The following is a 21,829-nucleotide window of genomic DNA, read 5'->3' as shown; positions in this document are numbered from 1 at the left end:
TTCACGAATTCACACAGGTAAGACAAAACCACTGGGACCTCTACTGACAGTGGTTGTAAGTGTTTTTTGAGACACCAGATGGAAAACTTCTTCCATTTGGAGACAAAGGATTTCCTAGTAGTGGGTTTTCTGAGCTCCTGCAGAACTTGTAGTAGCATGTACTCAGAATAAAGGTGCCTGAAGTGGTCCTGTGTGAGTAGGTCCATCCTGTGGGGTAATTTGTGGTGATTGCCCTTTGCTAAATGTAGGAGGAGGCAGAACCAATGCTATCTTGGCCAACAGGGGTTAACCAGCAAGATTTTTGGCTGTTCCCGCTAAATTTTCAGCAGGATCTTTTGTATAAGTGGGAAGGGGGGGGTGCGTACAGAAACATCCCATTCCATTGAAAGCATAGTGCATCCACCTTCCATGCCCAAGGATGTGGCATCCTGGCACAATACTTGGGAAGCTGCCTGTTCATGGCGGAGGCAAAAAAGATCTATCTGAGGAATACCCCAATGATGGACCAGATCCAGAAACATATCCCTGTTTAACATCAACTCGTGGGACTGAGTCATGGACCTGCTTAGAGCATCTGCCATAACATTCTGAGCTGAGGGAATGTAAATAGCCTGAAGAGAAACCTGACTCTGCTGGGCTAGCTTCCAGGTGTATAATGTCAGTCTGCAGGGGATATAGGACTTTGTCACCCCCACCTTGTTGATGTACCAGAGGACTCTGGTGTTGTCTGTGAACCACCTTAGAACCCTTGGTGAAATCCCGGACTTGAAGATTTTGAGGGCAAAGATCAAAGCCCTCATTTCCTTTATGTTGATGTGCTCCTTTGCATGAGATGGGGACAACACACCCCTGACTTTCCAGTGTTCCAGAGTTGCACACCAGCCTGTGTCTGAAGCATCCATGTACAGCTCCTGGGTGGGAAGAAGAGGTTGAAGGGGTAAGGCCTGGATTTCTGAAGACCTGGAGAATCCACCACTTTAAATTCTTTATCAAACAGGGTAGGAGGAGGACAACAAATTCTAGAGGGTGAAAGTGTTGCTTCCAAACCATTCTCAGGAACCACTGAAATTTCCTCATATGTAGTCTGGCAAAAGGAAGCATGGGAATAGTTGAGGCCATGAACCTCAGGAGGCGCAGAATCTCCCTGGCGGTCAGAGACTGAAGACGTAGCAGGTCCTGGAGGTAGGAGGTAAAGGACAGGATCTTTTCTGAGGGTAAACAAGCTATCATCCTGCTTGTTAGAATCCTGCACCCCAGGAAGACATGATCATGGAAAGGGATCAGGGAAGACTTCTGAAGGTTGGCAGTAAATCCTAGCCTTTTCAGAAGGAATATTGTGCAGGAAAGAGTCTCCAGAAGGGTGTCTGCAGATGGAGCCCTGGGAAGCAGGTCATCTAGACATATAAATAGCTGTACGCCTTGTAGCCTGCAGTAGGATATGAAAGGAGCTAAACATTTTGTGAATACCCTCAGTGCCATAGACAGACCAAAGGGCAAAGCACAGAACTGAAAATGAGAGGAAGCAACAGAAAAGTGAAGAAATCTCCTGAACCACTGGTGAATGGAGATGTGAAGGTAAGGCATCTTTGATGTCCGATGATGCCATGAAGGCCTGGGGACGAATAAGTAGGAGAAGAGTAGGCAGCGTCAGCATGCGAAAGATGGGGACTTTCAGAAAGGTGTTTAAATGGGAAAAGTCCAGAATGGGCCTCCAAGGGCCATCCTTTCTTGGGACCAGAAACATCCTGGAGTAAAATCCTTTTCCCCTTTGAGAGGGTGGTACCTCTCGGATAGTGCCCTGAGAAAGAAGAGAGGAGAGGACTAGTAGGAAAAATTCCAATTGCTCGTGTGGAGGTTGTGGGATGTCCTTGAAGGAAGGAAGGGTTTCCCATACCATGACATAGCCTTGACTGATGATAGAAAGGACCTGAGAGTCCTGGGATATCTGTTTCCAAGCTGGAAGGGAAAGGGAGAGGCAAAGATAAAGGAGAATAGATGGATCTGGGGGCTGACAGTCACAGACTACTGGGTTTGGACTGAAAAGGCTGTTTCTGTGAAGGTGTGGAAGAAGCAGACTTATTGGGAACTTGTCTCCTATAATCCCTCTTACCTTTGTTATTTTTATTTATTTATTTTACATTTGTTGACTGGGAAAGTCCAACTGGATTACAATTACATTTTCAGTGGAGGCCCGGGTAAAACGCTCCAAGAGAACAATTTTTTACAAAACATAGTTTTAAGGACAGACTTTTGACATACAATTTCCATAGAAGAGGCTTTGACATACATGTTAACTAACAGATAGGATACATTCATTCTCTACAATATAATATTAAATTTTAGAAGATATTCCTAAATTTAGGATTCCTGTGATAGATTTACCATCAGAGTAAAAGCAGAGAGACGCAGAATAAGGCTCTGAGAGAGCAGATGATGTTCGCTATAGTTGAGAAGGAAAACAAATTGATTCACTATATGTCTTCACGTAGTTTGCTGCGGTGGTGGTGCTGCGGTAGCGTTGTCGCCTCACAGTAAGACGTTGTCCTGTTTGATTCTCAGCTAAAGCGTCTTCTGTGTGGAGACATGCGTGAATGGACATACCTTCGTTGAAGGTTGTGCATCAGGGCTGGCAACTCGGTATGTAAAAATCTACTGCCAATCATTAGCGGACCGGAATTCCGCTGTGGCGACCCCTAACCAGGAAAAGCTGAAAGATACAACAACATATGTCTTCACCTAGTTTAAGTTGAGAAGGATAACAAATTGATTTACCATATGTCTTCTCCTGGTTTTAGTTGCTTATGGAAAGCACAGCATTGCTGGGGTAGTTTTCCCTAACTCCTGGAGAGATGGGATGAGCAGTAGATTAACACTCCTAGGTGGGTACAGTACTATGATTGGTTGGCTTAGCAGAGTTACTTAAGTTAGGTGAAGTGTTCTACTGAGACATTAGCCAAGGGGGGATACAGGAGCACAGTTGATTATTCAAAAAGTGAGTTTTAACAAGTTTCTTGAACTGTGATGGGGATTTGTTGTCAGTTATGTGGGCAGGAAGTGAGTTCCAGGTTTTTGCTATACAGTGGCTGTAGACAGACTTACCAGCTTCACTGTTATATTTGGTTACTTTGAGGAGGCTAGACCTCAAGGGCCTGGCGGTTGTATAGGGTTGCAAATGATGTTGTAGGGCTGGGGTGTTTTCAGAGTTATGTATTATTTTGTGGGCTAGTGATAGTTGATTGAGTTGAAGTAGTAGTGGTAGTTCTAGCCAACTGAGTTTTTTTAGGCATTCACAGTGATGTGTTCTGATGGAAGAGGTTATAGCAAATTTGGCTATCTTATTATAACAACTATCAAGTTTGCTTAGGTCAGATTTGCAGAGATTTGTAAGCACAGGGGAGGCATAAAGTAGGGTGGATAGTAGGTGAGTCCTCGCTATTGTAGTGCTGGAGTGGTCAGTGAGGAATTTTTTATTGCGATACAGTAGGTCAAGCTTTTACGTACTTTTTTATGGTTATAGAAATATGTAAGTCAAATCTAAGGTGATTATCTATTTCAACACCTAAGAGTTTGGTATTATTTGTGGGGGTGATTGTGGTCTTGTTAAAGGAGGAGATGAAGAAATAATCAGTGGAAGGTGTGGCTCTGTGGGAGCTAAAGAGCACTAGCTTTGTTTTACTTGGGTTCAGAATGAGCCTTTGGTTTGTAATCCAAGTTTCTGCTAGGGAAAAGTATTCTTGAGTTAGGGAGTGAAGGATGTCAATTGATTTGGCTGCGCATATTATGGTGATATCATCTGCATATTGCACTACTGAGGCTTTAGGAATACATTTTGGGAGCTGATTGGTGAAGAGGGTAAAATGAAGTGGCCCAGGATGGAGCCTTGGGGTACTCCTAGGGAGAATGGTAGGGAGGGGAAGAGTCGGTTTTGCCACATAACAGCTTGTTTAATTCCCTCTAGGTAGTTTTTGAACCAGGAGATGGCAGGGGTGGTGAGGTTTACAGTTGTTAGTGAAAGAAGGAGTTTATTGTGGTTAACCATATCAAATGCTTTGGACAAGTCAAGGAAGGTGGCAGATACAAGGAGTCCGTTGTTTCTGCGAGTAGTGACAATGTTGGTGAATTCTGTTAGTGAGGTGGATATGCTATGGAAGGGTCTAAAGGCCATGTTGTTGTGTTGCTATTAAATTATTTTCTAGGAGATATTTCATTAGTTGCTTGTGTATTACCCTCTCTAAAATTTTAGATAAAGGGGGTAGTATAGCTGTAGGGTGGTAGTTACTGAGTTCCAGGGAGGTTCCCCCTTTATGTAGAGGGATGATATGTGATATTTTCCATAGCTTGGGTACTATACACTCGGAGATGGATCTGTTAATTAGGATGGAGACAGGATATGCATGATATGGCTTCTGCAGCCAGGTGAAGGTATTCAGAGGGTAATTTATCTGCGACTAGAGACGTTGATTTGAGCTTGCGGAGTAGTTTTTCAATGGATTTGGTTGGTTCTGGGTGGAAGCTGAACTTGGGGCAATTGTTAGTTGGAGGTGGGGGGTGGATTTGCAGGGGTGGGGATATTGTCATAGGGTTGGTTGTTTACAAGGGTCTGGATGGTTTCTGTAAAGTATTTATTAAATTAAGTGGGGATGTCTTCTTGGTTGTTATCGATTTTTGAGGTTAGGGTAGTTGTTTTACCTGGCTGCAGAATAGAGTTAATTGCTGCCCAAAATTTTTGTGGGTTGTTCCTGTGCTTATCCTGTAACTTTTGGTAGTAAGATGTGTTGTCTGTTTTGGTGAGTTTTTTGGCTTTGTTCAGTAGTTCAATGTATATTTGTTTGTTCAATTTGGATTTACTGTTGAGGTAGTTGGTCCTGGCCTTGTTTCTTTTTATGAGGAGGGATTTTTTGCCTGGGGTTAACCAGGGGGCATATTTAGTTTTAATTCTTGTTGTTATGGAGGGGGCATAATGGTTAAGGGTGTTTAAGAAGGTAGTATTGAAATACAGTGCAGCTTCATCAAGAGGTAGTTTTTTAGGGGGATCCAGTTGCACATTTTCAGGCCGTTTATAAAGTTGGAGCTGTTAAAGTGTTTTTTTGCTTCTAATTAGGAACATAGATATTTGGGTCAGTTGTGGTGATTTTGATCTGAGTAAGAATGTGGCTTGGTGGGCACTCAGGGTGTCTGGTAGATACTCTGCTATTGATATCAGTGATGGATGGGATACGAGTATCCAATCTAGAGTGGATTGGTGTTTGGTTTTCTTGTCTGTTCTTGTGGGGGAAGTGATGAGTTGGGTTAGGCCATGTAGGTTAATATGGGAGAGTGGGTTATGACTGGAACAGTTTTGCCAGTCAGTATTAAGGTCTCCTAATACTATGCTTTCTTGGGGGAAGGAGTTAGATATCCATTCTAGGAGTTTACCTGCAATGGGGATATTGTTGCCTGGAGGGATGTAGCAGCCTATGATGCTGATGTGTTTACTATCATTAAGTTTTAGTTTTGTTAGAGTGAGTTCAACTTTATGAGGTCTGGGGTTGTTATGTCTATTTTATCAAGGATGAGGTGAGATTTATACACTATAGCAACCCCCCCCCCTTTTATTTACCTATTCTATCACTACGAATTATACTGTAACCTGGTGGAGTGATTTCACTGTTGTGGTTGCCTGGTTTAAGCCACATCTCTGTTAGTATGACTATCTCAGGTTCATAACAGGAGAGTAGTGCATGAAGGTCGTGGATTTTGTTTAGTATACTTAACATTTAAATTTAAAATGAGGAGCGTGGATTTGTCTTGGTGGAGTAGGGTATCATTCAGGTTGAGGGTTGGGGCTCCTAGATTTTGTGGGCCTGGGTTTGGGTGTATATCACCGCAGCTAATGAGTTGGGTTCTGAGGTAAAAACAGAGTTTGAGTAGTTTGTTTAGGGTCTTAAAATTCTTTATAGTTGTTTGGGACTGGTAGTGTGATGGCTGTAATCTGTGGTATAGTGGTGAATAAAGAAGGTTTGGTAGTGATATGGGACTAGTTGAGTAAAAGGGTGTGTTGTAATAATGTTAGTGGAAGTAGTATTCTTGGTATGGGGATAATATTAAGTTGTTTTTGGTGGATGGTGATAGAAGTTACCAGTGGGAGGTGCAATAGTAAGAGGTGTATATATGTTGGGTTTGGGTAGTTTGGGCATGGTTTAGTTGGGTTTGGTCATGAGTGAGAGATCTGCTTGGGATGGGGTGGGTGTGGTGGATGATGAGAAGTGTTATTTGTGATTGTAAGGTAGTTAGATGGAATACTGTGCTTTAAAGGCTGCGGAATAGTGAAAGAGAAGGAAATGGGTACAAGGGTGGGGCAGATTCGGTGATTGTTGGTTAGCATGAGGGGAGTGGCTAAGTTTAGTTGAATTGTAGCACTAGTGGTGGCGGGTGGGAAAAGGGGGCAGGGAGGGCGAGCGCAGCGGGGCTAGCACTATCTCTAATTATATCCCTGGGCTTACTTGTTTCTTTTCTTTGTACATCAAATGTATCATTTCACTTGTTTCTGTTTGCACCAAATGTGTCTGTTTGGCTGTATTGTACTAGTTTAATTTACTTATACTTATGCAGTCGCACTGAAAACGGTCTGGGGAAGCTTCCTCAGCACAAGCAGGCCAAAAGATAACTTTCAAAATGGCGCTGCGCAAGGAGACCCACTAATATAGACTAGTTAATGTGCATGGGGGAGGAGGGAGTTAGAGAAGGGAGATACAAAATGGGGGAAGGTATAACCAGAAAAAGCAGGTAGAGATCTGGCCCGTCCCCTCACAGAAGACTGCAAAGAAAAGCAATCAGTATAAGAAGTGGAAGCCTTGGAGCTGTAATGTAAGTGTATACAAGGAAGAGGTAGAAGCAGGAAATTAGGAGTGTACGCAATTAGTTGCAGAAACACTACTTTATGGCCTTGGTGTGCAAGTAATACAAAGGAAGGTAAATCTATCTGGGGGACAAAGAACACCAAGTAAATGGTACTTGCCTTACTTTACAAGTATTCAGTGTGGAGGCAGATCTATTTGGGACAAGATACTTATTGTTAAGTTATGCCAACCAGTGGCAATAGACAAAGCTGTAGGTGCCTGGAGGGGGGCCTTGCAGGTGTGCACGCTGGCCAAAACAATAACTAGTAAAAGTAACAAACGTGCTGTAAATGGAAATGTAAATAACCATTCACAGTGTTTAAAACAAAACTGTTAAGGGCCACATCTAATAACAAGAACTGTAAATATCCAGTCACCTATGCAGACTTGTCTAGTAGGTATCCTTATTAAAAAGTGTTATTCTTGGCTTGCAATAACTGTAGGGAGAATCCGAACCATAGCAGTGGTTTTATCTGGCAATGTTGCAGTTGCTGGGGGGCCCGAGCTGCGATGATGTATGCAGACCAAGTGTGCTATGCAGACTTGTCTGGTAGGTATCCTTATTAAAAAGTGTTATTCTTGGCTTGCAATAACTGTAGGGAGAAACCGGACCATAGCAGTTTTATCTGGCAATGTTGCAGTTGCTGGGGGGGGGGGGGGGCCCGAGCTGCGATGATGCATGTAGACCAAGTGTGCTATGCAGACTTGTCTGGTAGGTATCCTTATTAAAAAGCATTATTCTTGGCTTGCAATAACTGTAGGGAGAAACCAGACCGTAGCAGTGGTTTTATCTGGCAATGTTGCAGTTGCTGGGGGGGCAAGTTGCGATGATGCAGGTAGACCAAGTGTGCTATGCAGACTTGTCTGGTAGGTATCCTTATTAAAAGGATGGAAGAGATCTAGTTGCTTTCCTTACAAAGGTGGTTCTGGCTGGGTAGTTTCTCTGAAAGTGGAGGATAGGGGAGAGAATAGGGCCAAACCAGACCACAAGGTAGTAAGGGTCTGTGTATACTGCGTGAGTGCACTGGAGCTAAAAGTAGGTTCTTTCTTACTTTCTATTAGGTTCCTCTCCTCCATTTTATAACAATTTGTCTAAAGAGTTGCATTTGTTACCTTTTATAGTTTTATGGCTATGAGAGTAAATTTCACTTTTATGCCCTGGTAAGACATTTAGTGTTCAAGAGCTCATACGTAAAGCTTAAGCTTTCTTGAGCAGTTTTCCACTGAGGTACTCTTTAATGGGTAGTAAGGGACTTAGTAAGCCAAATCAGGTAATAAAGGTTTTCTAAGGTATTTATTAGAAAGGAACTTATACCATAAAATTAAAAATGAAAAATAAAAAAAATGTTGCACCTCTAACTGTTTTAATTTCAATAGAGAATTTATAGAACAACATTCATTAAGCCCAGGATGGTTCATAGCATTTAAGATCAGCTGCCATTTTAACTCACATTTATTTAAATGCTCTTCAGTAATGAATCCTCGCTAATCTTTAGCCACCTGCAATGACACCACTTAAAATACTACCACTGTACTCTGCTACTGCTACCCTTTCTGCTTGTCCTATATCTTCTTACTGCCTATGAATATAACACATACCCAGGTTTACACTACCCAAAAGGCCAAACCTCCACTTTTATAGCTCCACACAAGCTTGAACACTTAATACAGCCCCATCTAACTCCTTTCTTACTAAGTATAAACATCCCATCAGAACAAGATATGCCAACCCTAAAACCAAAAGATACTAAAGTCTATTAATTAAAATCTGGACGCTCACAACCACATTACAATGCAATTTGACAATGGATGGAGATACCCACCCAAATCCTGGCCCATCCTCATCCACTGGCTCTAGGTCCTTTACTAACTGTCCCACTACTACACAAATCTTAGACAACCCCCCCCCCAAACTCACTCTTGATCAGTCACCTAAATATCAGAAGTGTAAACAATAAGATTCAACACCTACATGCCCTCGTAGATGCTCTTTCCTCAGACATACTGTGTCTTACTGAAACCTGGCTAAAACCTTCTACTTCAGATAAAGAAGTTATACCACCAGGCTATGACATACTAAGGCTTGATCAAACCAATAGAAAGGGAGGTGGGGTAACTGTTCTGTACAAATCCATGCTTGAAGTGTCCAATAATGCCCTGCAAACATCCCTGTTTGGCAATGCTGAAATGCTTATCACTAAGCTCCACATTAATAAGAACAAATGTATAAATCTCGTCTGTGTGTATATCCCCTCAGGCAATAACATAAATACCCTTGAAGATATCCTACATTGGTTATTCAGCAATTGCCCCCAAGAAACCATTGTACTTGGGGACGTCAACATGGACTAGAACATGTGTTCCTCAGAACCCTCCACTCACCACATAAACCTTTATGGATTTTCACAGGTCATATCCTCCCCCTCTAGGATCAGTAAACACAACAATAAAGCAAGAATTCTGGACTGGATTCTTGTTAACACCCATCCCCTCAAATACAAGACTTGGACCCTGCCTGATGATGTAAGTGATTACCTCCTCACCTATTTAATCAGGCAAAAAACTGATATCCACAACCAGTCCATTTTTAAAACAATAAGGAACAATAAGAATTTCAACTGCAGAAATTTCCAAAATGAACTCAAATCTTGCAATTGGTCAGTTCTGAAACAATTACCACTTGAAGCAGCAGTAAATTACTTTAATACCAAATTCCTATCCATCCTTGACACCCATGCACCGGCACAGACTATTAGAACCAAAACAAAAGTTGCTCCTTGGCTCTCAAAAGAAACCAGACATAGAATGCTACTTAGAAATAGAGCTGGGGCCACTTTGAGAACCACAAAAAAACCCATAGATCAACTTAGATGCAGACAGCTAAGAAATGAAACAAAAAATATCCACCATATTAGACAAGAAAACTATTACTGTCATCTACAAGACAAACACCAAAACAAGCCACAAAAGTTTTGGGTACGTATAAACAAACTCCTTAGTCCAGGAAAAGTCCTCCACTCCTACCCCCTTGGATTCTAACCAAAACCCCAGAGCAAAAATTGCCAATACCTTTAACAGCTTCTTTACAACAACCATCCAGAATCTAGCTAACCAATTATCCCCTGGATGCCCATACTCTCCAGCCACTACACCCTGCTCCCAACTCCCCTTTAAATTCAAGCCGATTTGCACATCTTTGGTCTGAAAATTACTTAAAAAAACTAAAGCCCACCACCTTGTCGGCTGATCTCCTCCCTGCAGAATATCTACAAAAAGCTGCAGATGCCATAGCATACTCCATAACTATCCTGATCAATAGAACTATAACTGAAGTGTCCATTCCCTCCGTCTGGAAGATATCCCATGTCATCCCACTCCATAAAGGGGGCAGCTCTACTGAATTTTCTAACTACAGACCTATAGCTATTCTGTCACTCTTGGCTAAAATTATGGAAAAAAGCATCCACAATCAACTCCTGAACTATCTTATCCATAACAATCTTCTAGCTGACACCCAACATGGCTTTCGACCATTCCATAGTACAACCTCAGCCCTCCTCTCCTTCTCTAACATCATTAACCAACACCAAAACAATAATAAACTCTCCTCTGCTATCTTTCTCAATATTTCAAAAGCCTTTGATATGGTAAACCACCAAATACTCATAAACACTTTGAACTCCATCTCCCTAGAGGACCAGGCCATCCAATGGTTTCAATCATATCTCAGTGGCAGACAACAGGCTGTCCAATGGCAGAGCAAACTATCCACCCTTTTACCCATCATCCTTGGAGTACCCCAAGGCTCCATACTAGGTCCACTATTATTTTCCATTTTCATCAATGATTTGTATAAGGCCATCCCAAATGTAACATGCATTCAATATGTGGATGACTCCACTTTAGTATGCTCCGATACTTCACCTACAGAGTTGCAGATTCTATCCCAAAATACTTTTAACACAGTTGAAAACTGGCTCCTTAACCATCGTCTCATGTTAAATCCTAATAAAACCAAACTGCTGCTTTTCTCCCCCACTCACAGGTCTGCCCCTATAACCTTTACATTAAAATCCAACAACGGCACCATTATTTCCCCAGATTCCTCAACCAAACTGTTAGGAGTTATAATATATAATAACCTTAAGTTTGAGCTACATATCAATAAAACTATTAAAACAGTTAATAAAAAACTTGGCTCACTATATAGTATCAAGCCCTTCCTAACGCCATTTGCCAGAACAGTAATTGCTCATACACAGCTGCTCTCCACCCTCCTCTATGCTTCCCCTCTATTTACAAACCTCAGCAAAACTGACCTTAATAAACTTTCTAGCAGCTACAATCACATTGCTAAATTTGCTACTGGTGCAGCCTACAGAACCCATCACTGTCATAACCTAAATCTACTAGTATGGCTTGAACTGCCTAACCTACGTCAGGTTAACCAACCAATAGTTGCACACAAGATCATGTACCAACCAGATAATACACCCGTACTTACCTCATCACCCCCTACAGTAACCTTAGTGCACTTTGTTCATCTGAAAGGCTACTAGTTTAAACTCTCAAATCTAACAACAAAGCTGGTAAATCTCTATTTGTTAACTCTATTGGCAAAACTTGGAATTCTCTTCCTGCTAATCTTACATATGAACTCTCACTACCTGAATTTAAGATAATTCTGACTCAGTACTTTAAAAAATGATGGCTATGCCCTTATCCTAATCCAGACTAACTCTAACCGTCACTCATGTGCACATGGAGGACTTCTGCCTACACTTTATTGTTTCTTAACTTATAAATCCTATGATCTCCTTGGATCTACTACCAGGTTAGCCTACTAGGCATTCAATACCCTATCATTCTTAAAAACACTGTCTAAAATTTTCCATCTGAGTAAAAATGTAATAATGTGTTTGTGTATCTGTTTTTGTGTTTGTTTACATCTTTGTAAAAATCCTTTTATTTGTGTTTTATTTTGTTTCAAACTGTAAAAATGTAACAGTTTGTTGAATGTCTTTTTGGAGCTTTTCTCCCAGGGCCTCCGCTAAAACTGGACATGTATCCAGGCAGACTACCCCAGTAAATAAATGTAAAATCAATAAAATAAAATAAAATAAATAAAAAATGTTAATATGTCTCACATATTTTAATTTCATAGTACTCAAGAATCAATTATGTTAATTAGGTGATTATTCAGCTGAGTGTATTACTGGTCAATTTCAAATATGAGGGGGTATTTAAAGTGTGGTCTTAACAGTTTTGTTAGGTTTGAAGAAGTCTGGATACACTTTATTTATTTATTTAATTTTTACATTTGTTAACTGGGTTAGTCTGTCTGGGTTCTTAGAAGCCCTTTTTCAGCAGAGACCCGAGGAGAAAGCACCCCAAAAAAAAAAAGTTTAAGTAAACAAATAGTAAGAACAAATATAAACACAGATCACATTTTAAGTATACATACTTCTGAAGTAATTACATAAAATGTAATAAAGGAATATATAGAATGGATAGAAATACAATATATATATGGAAATTTTCATGCAGTATAACAAGAAACTAAGCAGAAATATGGTAAGACTAAGGTACTACACATGAAGTAAGTAAATATACAGATAAAGCTGTGTGAACTTTGGAAGTTAATAAATAAATTAAAGACCAGTAATAAGGGATTATGGGAATTCAGTGTAACATGAGCTAACTAGTACGGAATTTGACAGGGGAAAAATGTGTAGGTAGTAGTAAGAGAGAGCTAGATCACTTACGTTAGGTTATCCCTGATTGTTTCTTGGGTATTAGTTTAGAGCATGAACATATCCAATTTGATAGGAAAAAAGATTTAAGCTGTTTCTTGAAGGTATTTTTGTCTTTAAGTCGTCTAAGGTCTAAAGGGAGTGTGTTCCAATTTTTTGCAACTCAGTGACAATAGAGTATTTTCCCAAAGGTTTTGTTTGGCTTATGAACTTCAAGAAAGTATTGATTAGTACTTCTTAGTGGGCATTGAGGATTATAAAGTGTCAGAGAATTTGCAAGGGATGGGCAGGATTTAGGATTGTTTAGTATATTGTGGGTTATAAGGAGTTGGGATTGAGGCAGTAAGTTGGAAAATTCAGGCCAGTGTAAAGCATTTAATGAGAGGCAGTGATGAGATTTGTAAGGTTGATTTGCAGCAAATCTGGCTACTTTGTAATGTGTGGTTTCTAGTTTGGATATTAGGTTACTCTGCAGATGGGTAAGAATAGGTGAAGCACAGAGTAGGGACGGTAGAAGCAGGGATTAGGCAAGGGATGGCCCAGATGCACAGGGAAGAAAGTTTTTGTGACGGTAAAGCAGACCTAGTTTTTGGTGTTTTTTTTTTTTTTATTGAGCTATGAATGTGATGGTTGAATTTTAATTCATCATCAACTATAGCTCCAAGGAGTTTTGTTTGGGTGTCAACAGAAATTTTAGTTCCATTAAGGGATGTTACGGAAAGTTCTGTTTTGCATGTTCCAGATATTTAGGTTGGAAAGGTAGTAGCTTAGTTTTGCCCGCATTTAGCTGGAGTTGGTTGGATTATAGCCAGTTTTCAACTAAGTAGATTGAGTTTTGTGTAAGGGATTGAAGGTTTTCTATGTTGTCAGCAGAGCTGATGATGGTCGAGTCATTAGCATACTGAATAAGATTGGATTGGGGGCAGGATGAGAAAAGGTAATTGGTAAATACACTGAAGAGGAGAGGGCCCAATATGGGACCCCTGTCCTAACTGCTAGAAAGGGGGAGTAAGAAGAGTTCCATCTAACAGCCTGGTGTCTATTAGTGAGGTAATCACAGAACCAGGAGGTGGTGGAGTTTGAGAAGTCTAGGTTAGAGAGTTTATGGTGAAATATGGTATGAGATACGGTGTTGAATGCTTTCAACAGGTCCGGAAAGAGGGCTGATGCTATTTTGCTATTATCCCTGACTTGAGTAATGCTATTAGTAAAGGATACAAGAGCGGTAGCTGTGCTATGTGTGGGGCGGAAGCCATGTTGAGTTGGTGTGAGTAGGTTTCTTGTAGCAGATGATTAAGTACTTGCTTATGGATACACTTTTCCAGTATGTTGGAGAGAGGAGACAGTATATGGCAATTGGTCTGAAATTGGTTGGCTCAGGGGAGTTTTCTCCTTTATGAGGAGGTACTACAAAAACATTTCTTCCAAATTTCAGGGACTTTGCCTTCTATTATGGATCTATTAATCAGGATAGATATGGGGTAAGCTAGAGATGTAGCTGCATGTTTAAGGAATAATGGAGGAAGGTTATTAGCTGAGGGTGAACCAGGTTTTAGTTTAGTTAAGAGCAACTTGATATAAGAGGTGGGAACAGGTGATAGTGAGAATGAGGGTGAGGGAGGTGAATCAGAGGTGGATGAAGCTGTAGATGGATTAAAAGACGTGTGGGTGGAGAAGTTAGTTACAGTTAAGTTTTCAATGGTTTCAATGAAGACCATATTAAGGAGGATTGCTATTTCCAGAGGAGTCTTGTCAGAATAAGGTGTGGGTGGGATAGGAGTACCAGGTGAGAGAAGTTTATTGATAGAGTTCCAGAATTTTTTTAGGATTACAGTTGGGATTGTTAAGTGAGGATTGGTAATAGTTCTTTTTACCAAGATTGATTTGTTTCATAGTTCATAGTAGGTTCATAGTTCAGTACTAAGCTAACTGCCCTTGCGAGCCATTTTAAGCTTAGCCAATTATCCCTTGTGAGACTCAAACCGTGTACCTTGTGTTTGTAAGGCAAACACATTAGCCATTAAGCCACCCTCCCAACCCAACTTAGCTTTGTTTCTAAGTTCCCTGTAAGAGATAAGGTTGGAAGAAGTATTATTGCCTTTCCAAGTTTTCCAAGCTTTATTGCTGGTCTTCATGAGTGTAAGGGTAGTTTTAGTTAGCCATGGGGCATATCTGAATTTGATGCGAGTTTTCCTAGTGGGGGCAAGGGAGTTGAGGATGGATAGAAAGGTGTTGTTGAAGTGTAGGACTGCTTCATTGAGAGTGAGATTAGAGAAAAAGGACCAGTTCATAGTAGAGAGGAGGTGATTTAGTGAGTTGTCATCTGAGATGAAAGCGCTAAACTCTGGTGATTATTTGGTGGAATGAAGTTTGCTTTTTGTTGACCAAATTTTTTTCCTGTCTTAATACATTACACTGCTACTTTACACAGGGCTGTGTGTTTTTCAATACATGCATAATCCCTATGGACAAAAACACAGACAACTCAAAAATCGATCACATAAGGTTGCAACACAAAACCCAGCGCAACCTAAAAACAAGTACTAAATAGGTGGGCAAGCTCAGAGCTGCATCCCCCACGTGGACAGCTTTGCCCCCTCACCACTGCTACATATATATATATATATATATATATATATATATATATATATATATATATATCAACTCCGAGATCACACCACAGTGTGAAAAAGGAAAAAAACAGTCCCCGCTGTGCAGTGATCTCACACAACAAGCTACTGCTTTTTTACTATGTATAAAAAGCCTATAGGAAATGCATTTGGTATTTTGTGTTTTGACCTTCTGTGGTCAATCTTTCAGTCATCAGTGTTTTTTTTTTTCCTTGGGATTCTAAATGTTTCGCAAAAAAAAAAAAAAAGTATACAAGACAATGCAAGATACAAAAAACATCATGAAGAACATCAATGCCACAAAACAACAGCATATGATAAATACCTACTCAACCTCTGTGTGTTTTACTCATGGATAACTTCACTGAGGCTCCATTAATGATTACTGCAGAGCATATGAACCACGGATGATTTGCCCAAAATAGCAAGTCACTCACTTGTGTATACAAGCCCAGTCAAAGTGTACAGAGTACAAGTAGTGTTTCCTGTCATATGCAGAAAAAGTTTACCTAAGCTCTCAGTGATACATTCAAAAAAGGAACAACAATGTAAATTATCACATTAAAAAAGGTAAGATTACTAAATTCAAAAAGGGTTCCAAGTATGACAAACTATTTAATCCAGGTGACATTCCTCAGGTTGAAGAACTGAATTTGAATATTGATTCAAAGATGACTTCTATTCACCTTTGCATGAAATAAGCACCATAAGGCCGGATGCATCCTCAGCCATGCAGAGCTCCAACTGTATCCTTGCCCACCTAATATTTACACTTCACTGTGGTTAACCATTAACTAGGAGAACTCTGAATACAACAGTTCCACCCTTAGGTGCATAAGACAGACCTGATATTGAACAGGCCTACTAGATAAGATGCATACAATTAGATACCACGTGCTTACTAATAAATAAAGCAGCAGAATCTCACAGTATCTTCTGGACACGTCACATGCATTAAAAAAGTGCATGAGAACCATAAAGGAGTAATGTGAAACCCATGAGATAAGAACTTCTGACAAGAGGAACAGAGTAACTACCATTAGAAACCTGCTAGAATATAAGTTATGCATAATGATTGAAAGCACAGTCTGGCAGGCAAAAGCAATAACCTGCAAACAGACAGTAGAGTTTGAGGAATTGACTTTGATTTTGACAATTTCAACAAGCATCATGGGTGACCCTAAAACTTACAAAAGTATACCAGTACATAAGAACCACTACCAAAAAGAGGTATTTGTGCCGAGAGGCCTTCCTCCTGTTTAAATAAACAGCCATCAGTTTACCGTGCTTGTGAATGTTCGCTTTTCTTTTGAGAAGATCACATACAAATGTTGTCATCTATACCATGCAGAGATAAAAACATATAAGAGCAGAATGCTCATCATTGTTTTTATCTTAAAGAAACTGGCAGGTACTTTTGCGAGCATATTCTCTATGCCATGTGCAAATGTTAGGTTCCAAACCTTCAGCAGCATTGAATAGGTCCCTAGGACTGAACAACTTTTAATCAGGTAATGTCTGCTGGGAAAAGGCAGGCTGAAATCACATTGCAATTTTTCTCGTCAGGTCCAGGGAAGCAACATTTCACAACAGTGTCTGCCAAGGGCTTACGAACGTTACCTCTGAAGAAGGAACAACAAAATGAAACAAAGAATCTTGAGTCAGCAGTCTCCCAGGAAGCTTAAAAAGGTGAATCACCTAGATTTAAATCATGGCATGCAACTAGCGTTTACCAAATTATAGGTTAAAATAATCTGGCACACACAGTACCACAGTGGGATGGGAGGTTGGCATAATAGTTAAGGTGTTTGCCTTACAAACACAAGGTACGGGGTTTGACTCTCACAGGGGGCAATTGGCTAGGCTTAAAATGGCACATGAGGGCAATTAGCCTAGTACTAATCTATGAACCTATGAACCATTGAAAGATTCTTATAAGCATAACCTACAGAACATGACAGGTTCACTGCCTTTGCCAAATAAGGAGTAATGGAACAGACTTTGAAATGAAAAAAGCTTGACATTTTTTTTGTTTCCCCTACAAGCTCCCAGCATGCAACTACCATATACACCCTCCATGTAGCACTACAATTATGTATTTAAACAAATCAAGGGTCATTGCACTGTGCAAACAAGTAGAAAATCCCCTCACTGCGCCCACCTTCAAAAATGCACTTTTAAGCAACTGAAGGAAAGCTGGAATTCAGGGACTGTAAACCTGGCAAAATGCCATCTCCAACATAATCATACTTGACATTTAAAACTGTTTACCTAAAATTTCTCTCATCCACAGCCATATTTTAGGATTCACAAGAAAAAAGGTATAATTTGTCATTTGTTGTGTGGAGCACACATTTCATAACTACTGCAAATCAGCGTCCATTTATACAAGAATTAGATGTGGTAATATCAATCTGTTATTAAATTACTTTAATCAGCACAGGAAAAGGCTACTGTGTAATATGTATTTGCACACTGCCAAGTTCACTAATTTAGTCTTAGACTGGCAAACCAAGGAATACTACAACAAATCACAGTCTGCACCAACCTGTTCTGGTTTCTTGGCATTAGCTTCAGCCACTGGCTGTTCATCAGAAACTACTTCCTGGGTTGCCAGGGTCGCTGTTGCTGCTGTAACCTGCTGCTGTTGCTGCTGCTGCTGCACAGGCATCTCCTGCGCATTCTTCGGCTCTGAATCTGGGCCAGTTTCCTTCGTCATATTCACAGATTAGCCTGGAAAACATGCCAAGAAAAACACTTAGATCTTCTCTGCATTCAGCTGGGAATGAAACAAATAAGCAGTACTGTTTTTCCTGTAGAGTGTGATGGGACCCTCACAGATACATTCTGTTCTTGCCTCGAGAAAATTTTACATAAATGATCAAGCAGGGTATCTGATATTACAACTGTACAGATTTTCACAGATTGTCCAGATTTTTGACTCATATTTTGGTCTGTTTTTCATAAAATTGCGGTTTTCTGGCAAATTAGTGGCGAATCATTAGTTAGAAAATAATGACAGACTGAGCATCAGACTACATACCCTTCAGAAAATTCATGCCAATGCAAAACCTGTTATTCTATCGACTTTCTAAGTTTGTAGGAGTAATATTTAAAAATGGTCCTATTTTGGGGCCTCTGTTCCACTTTTATTTATGGCTTTGTCCAGATTTTTTGCTCCAAGAGGTTGAGAGGTATGATGTTACCACAAGGTGCCAACAGCATTTCTAGCTACTATCTTTTTGAATATCGGTTTAGGAGAGAAATGTGCCAACTCCTGACAACATAACCATCTAGCCCCTTCATCTGCTGTTTTGCAGATCATTAAGTTTCACAATGCCCTAGTTATTCCCCTTCCTGCACTTGCATGTGCCCTCACACACACACACACACACACACACACACACACACACACACACACACACACACACACACACACACACACACACACTAAAAAAACAGTGCCATAATTTCTATGTTTCCATAATAGCTAAAACACTGAACAATTTAAAAATATATCCATAAATAATAAACAGCAAAAACAGTACAAAGCAGAGACAAGCATTTTTGTACAGATTATTGTACTAGCTTCCACCATCCCAATTTTCTGGTCTGGAAACATGATCTCTATCAGCCAGAATACTAGTGAAATACATTTTGTCTCAACTACACTACCTCATGCTTTAGATAACTAAGTACTGCACCAGCTAAATTAAAAGGAGGCAAACTTCTTCTGGGATACAGATATCTTGCTCTCTTTTATACTACTTTCCCTAAAGTCCATGTTTTTTTTGATCTTATAAGCAAAACAAAATGTATGCCAAAAGCTACTGACACCTAAGATAAATCTTTACCTGGAAGAATTTTCCACACACATGTACTCATAAGACTGTAGTATGCTCTTCCTGGCACATAGTGCAAAATAAGTGTTAATCAATATATAACTGTTCTCATCAGGATTCCCTTTAAGGCATTAAGCTTACCCTCTTTCATAAATTTATCTGTAGGTTTTTATGTTCTGGTTTCCTCTCACCTTGACTGCTGTAATGATCTTAACCTGGGACTCCCAGACTCCAAGCCCAATTGTCAGCATCTAATGGAAACTCTGCAGCCAGGAATCACATAGGCCTATGATCCAGAGCTTGCAATGACTCCCAATTTATCATATTGTTTTCAAAAGCCATCAGCATGTCTCTAAATGGCCTGCATCCTTCTTACTTGAAGGAACTTATTGTGTCACAGTGCCCTCCTGGGTGCTATACTCTGCCTTCGAAAAGCTGCTAGTGGTTCCCCATGTGAACATGGAAACATTCACTACCATTCTTTAGTCAAGCACTGTAACCATGGAACCTACCACCACCTGGGTTGGGAGTGTTTAACTCTGGCCTGCATTCTTCCTCAGTTACTACCTAAACCTGGAATTTACTGAGAATATGGTGGACCAGTATTTCTTCTAAAGATGTGATTTTTACTGACTGAAGTTTTGTTTTGTACTCTGTATTTTCTTTTTTTTACTTTTTAACATTTTTATTGCATATAGTCTTTTTGGTACTTGCTTTTCTGATTATTTATGCTATGAGTACTTTATTTTAAAAGCCCTATAGTAAAGCTGAAAAACTTATTGCAATAATCTTTTTTATGTCATTGTATACTGCCATGACTACGTCAGTAATAAATAATAAGGAAGTAAAACCCATCTCCTCACATATGCATAAAGCAGATAACTAAATATATTTAAATAAGTAACGGTAATTCAAACAAAGAAGCATATTTTTTTTTTATAAAGCCCTAACTATGACCCATGTTTGACTATTGGGTACTGGATCTGGAGGGAGTGGGGCAGGAAGATAGGAGTGATAAGGATATGGCTCACCTATCCTTGGGAGGGGAGGGAAGTGGCTTCACTGCTTAAGAAACACTCACTGTCACATTCTGGTGGTGCAGCTTGTGGAGTCTGGGCCAGAAACTCATTCTGCCATGGTAGAGCCACTTATGTCGGAGGCAGGCATGCAGGGAAGCTTGCATGCCCACTCCCCAATGACTGCTAATGTTAGTATCCCTCAGAAGAGACTGATGGGTGTTAGGCACTCCTACAGAAGGGGGACATACTTTAATGGCTTTCTGGATGACAGCCTTGCAATTGGGTTTCACCTCACAGCAGAAAAAAATAGGCCAGTAATGGTTCTCACCTCCGTAAGGAACAAAGTGGCAGACCTTAAAAATCACTTGGTCAAGCCAAGCCTTTCACTCCCATCTTTTTGTTTAGCTGTTGATCTTAAATGGCCAACACTTTCCACTTACTCCTCCCAAGAAAAGTCTTATACTTCTCTCATGCACTCTTGCATTTCGTCATTTACCCATGTTCTCTAAAAAATTCTGCTTCAAGTCAATGCTCTTTGTAAATAAATACTTTCTGATACAATCAGAAAGCAATGTTCTCCTCTTAACATCAGAGTATGTCCCCTTTTCCTTGCATTTCTCTTGATAGTAGATTGCATCTTCTCATACAATGAACAGTACTTTGAGTTATACAAGTTTTCTATCATCTGCTCGCAATTAATACTCCATGTATCCATTTTGTAAACTGATTAGTAAAAGTTATAGTGATAATGAAACATACATTCTAAGTTCACCACCACCAACCCTAACAATGGCAATTGTGTTTCCAGAGCTACTTCTTATCTGCCAGCACAAATCTCTCAAAACTAAACTGGTAACAATATAGGCAGCTTCATACTGGCAAGCCACTGCCACCAGTGATATTTCATTTAATTCTGTTAACAGATAACATAGTGTGGCATAGTGTGGCAGTCTTAACTTGCAGAGCTATCTAAACTATACTCTAATCAGGTGGGATTATGCTATAGTAATAGCGATAATGCATTAGAAAGGTTAAACAAGTCTTACATTTGTTCTCTGTGTTCTGTCTTTTCACCTCTTCCTCCACACTTCGGGACACCCATATCTGGTTGTAAAACTATTTTATTCTCAAATGTCATCTGTCACATGCAAAAACAGTTGACTCCAACTTTGTAAAGTATGTGGAATATTATCAAATATAGTACATAAGGTGACGGTGTAACAGAACAACAGCCACTCTGTCATATGTCTTCAGTCTGGTAATTTATGCAAAGCCATTCATCAATACTACACTTACAGTGTAACAAGATGTAACGACCACACTCCAACAAACTTACAAACAAAAGCAGAATAAAATTATGCAACCACTCTGTATTTATCCAATGATAAGTGTTTTATGGCCTCCATGTGGAAGCCTGAAGCTGATACAGTACAAATAATATTCCTTATGTTTTCAGTTTCCATCCAGTACCGAAAAGAGATTTTCTGTACAAGTCTGTAGTCATGAGCTCCCAGATGGAATTTTTCACAAGACAACAATCTAGTTTAGACACTGCTTACTTATGACGGGATCTGTCTTCACATCACATTCCCTGTTTTAGTGATGTTTCTTTATTCATTTCTTTTTTTGGCTAACTTGTCTCTCCACTAGTACTGTGTGTGCTGAGTAACACAGTGGTCTTATACTGTCTGAAAAAGGACCACATGG

General features: G+C 40.0%; 1 protein-coding gene across 1 annotated transcript in view; it reads right to left on the bottom strand.

Moving 5' to 3' along the window:
- Positions 1–21,829, bottom strand: part of EPB41L1 (erythrocyte membrane protein band 4.1 like 1) — a gene marked incomplete in the record, with an annotated part of 2,183,009 nt that overhangs the window by 1,521,431 nt on the left and 639,749 nt on the right. The window contains 1 exon segment of the mRNA XM_044090111.1: positions 17,810–17,994. Within this exon segment, the coding sequence (XP_043946046.1) occupies positions 17,810–17,980 (171 nt within the window).

The sequence above is a fragment of the Protopterus annectens genome, chromosome 12.part0 (genome assembly GCF_019279795.1).
Source record: "Protopterus annectens isolate FY-2018-M chromosome 12.part0, PAN1.0, whole genome shotgun sequence".
Taxonomy (NCBI): domain Eukaryota; kingdom Metazoa; phylum Chordata; order Ceratodontiformes; family Protopteridae; genus Protopterus; species Protopterus annectens.
Note: the sequence above shows the minus strand (reverse complement) of the source record. Positions and strands in the feature narration are given on the sequence as shown.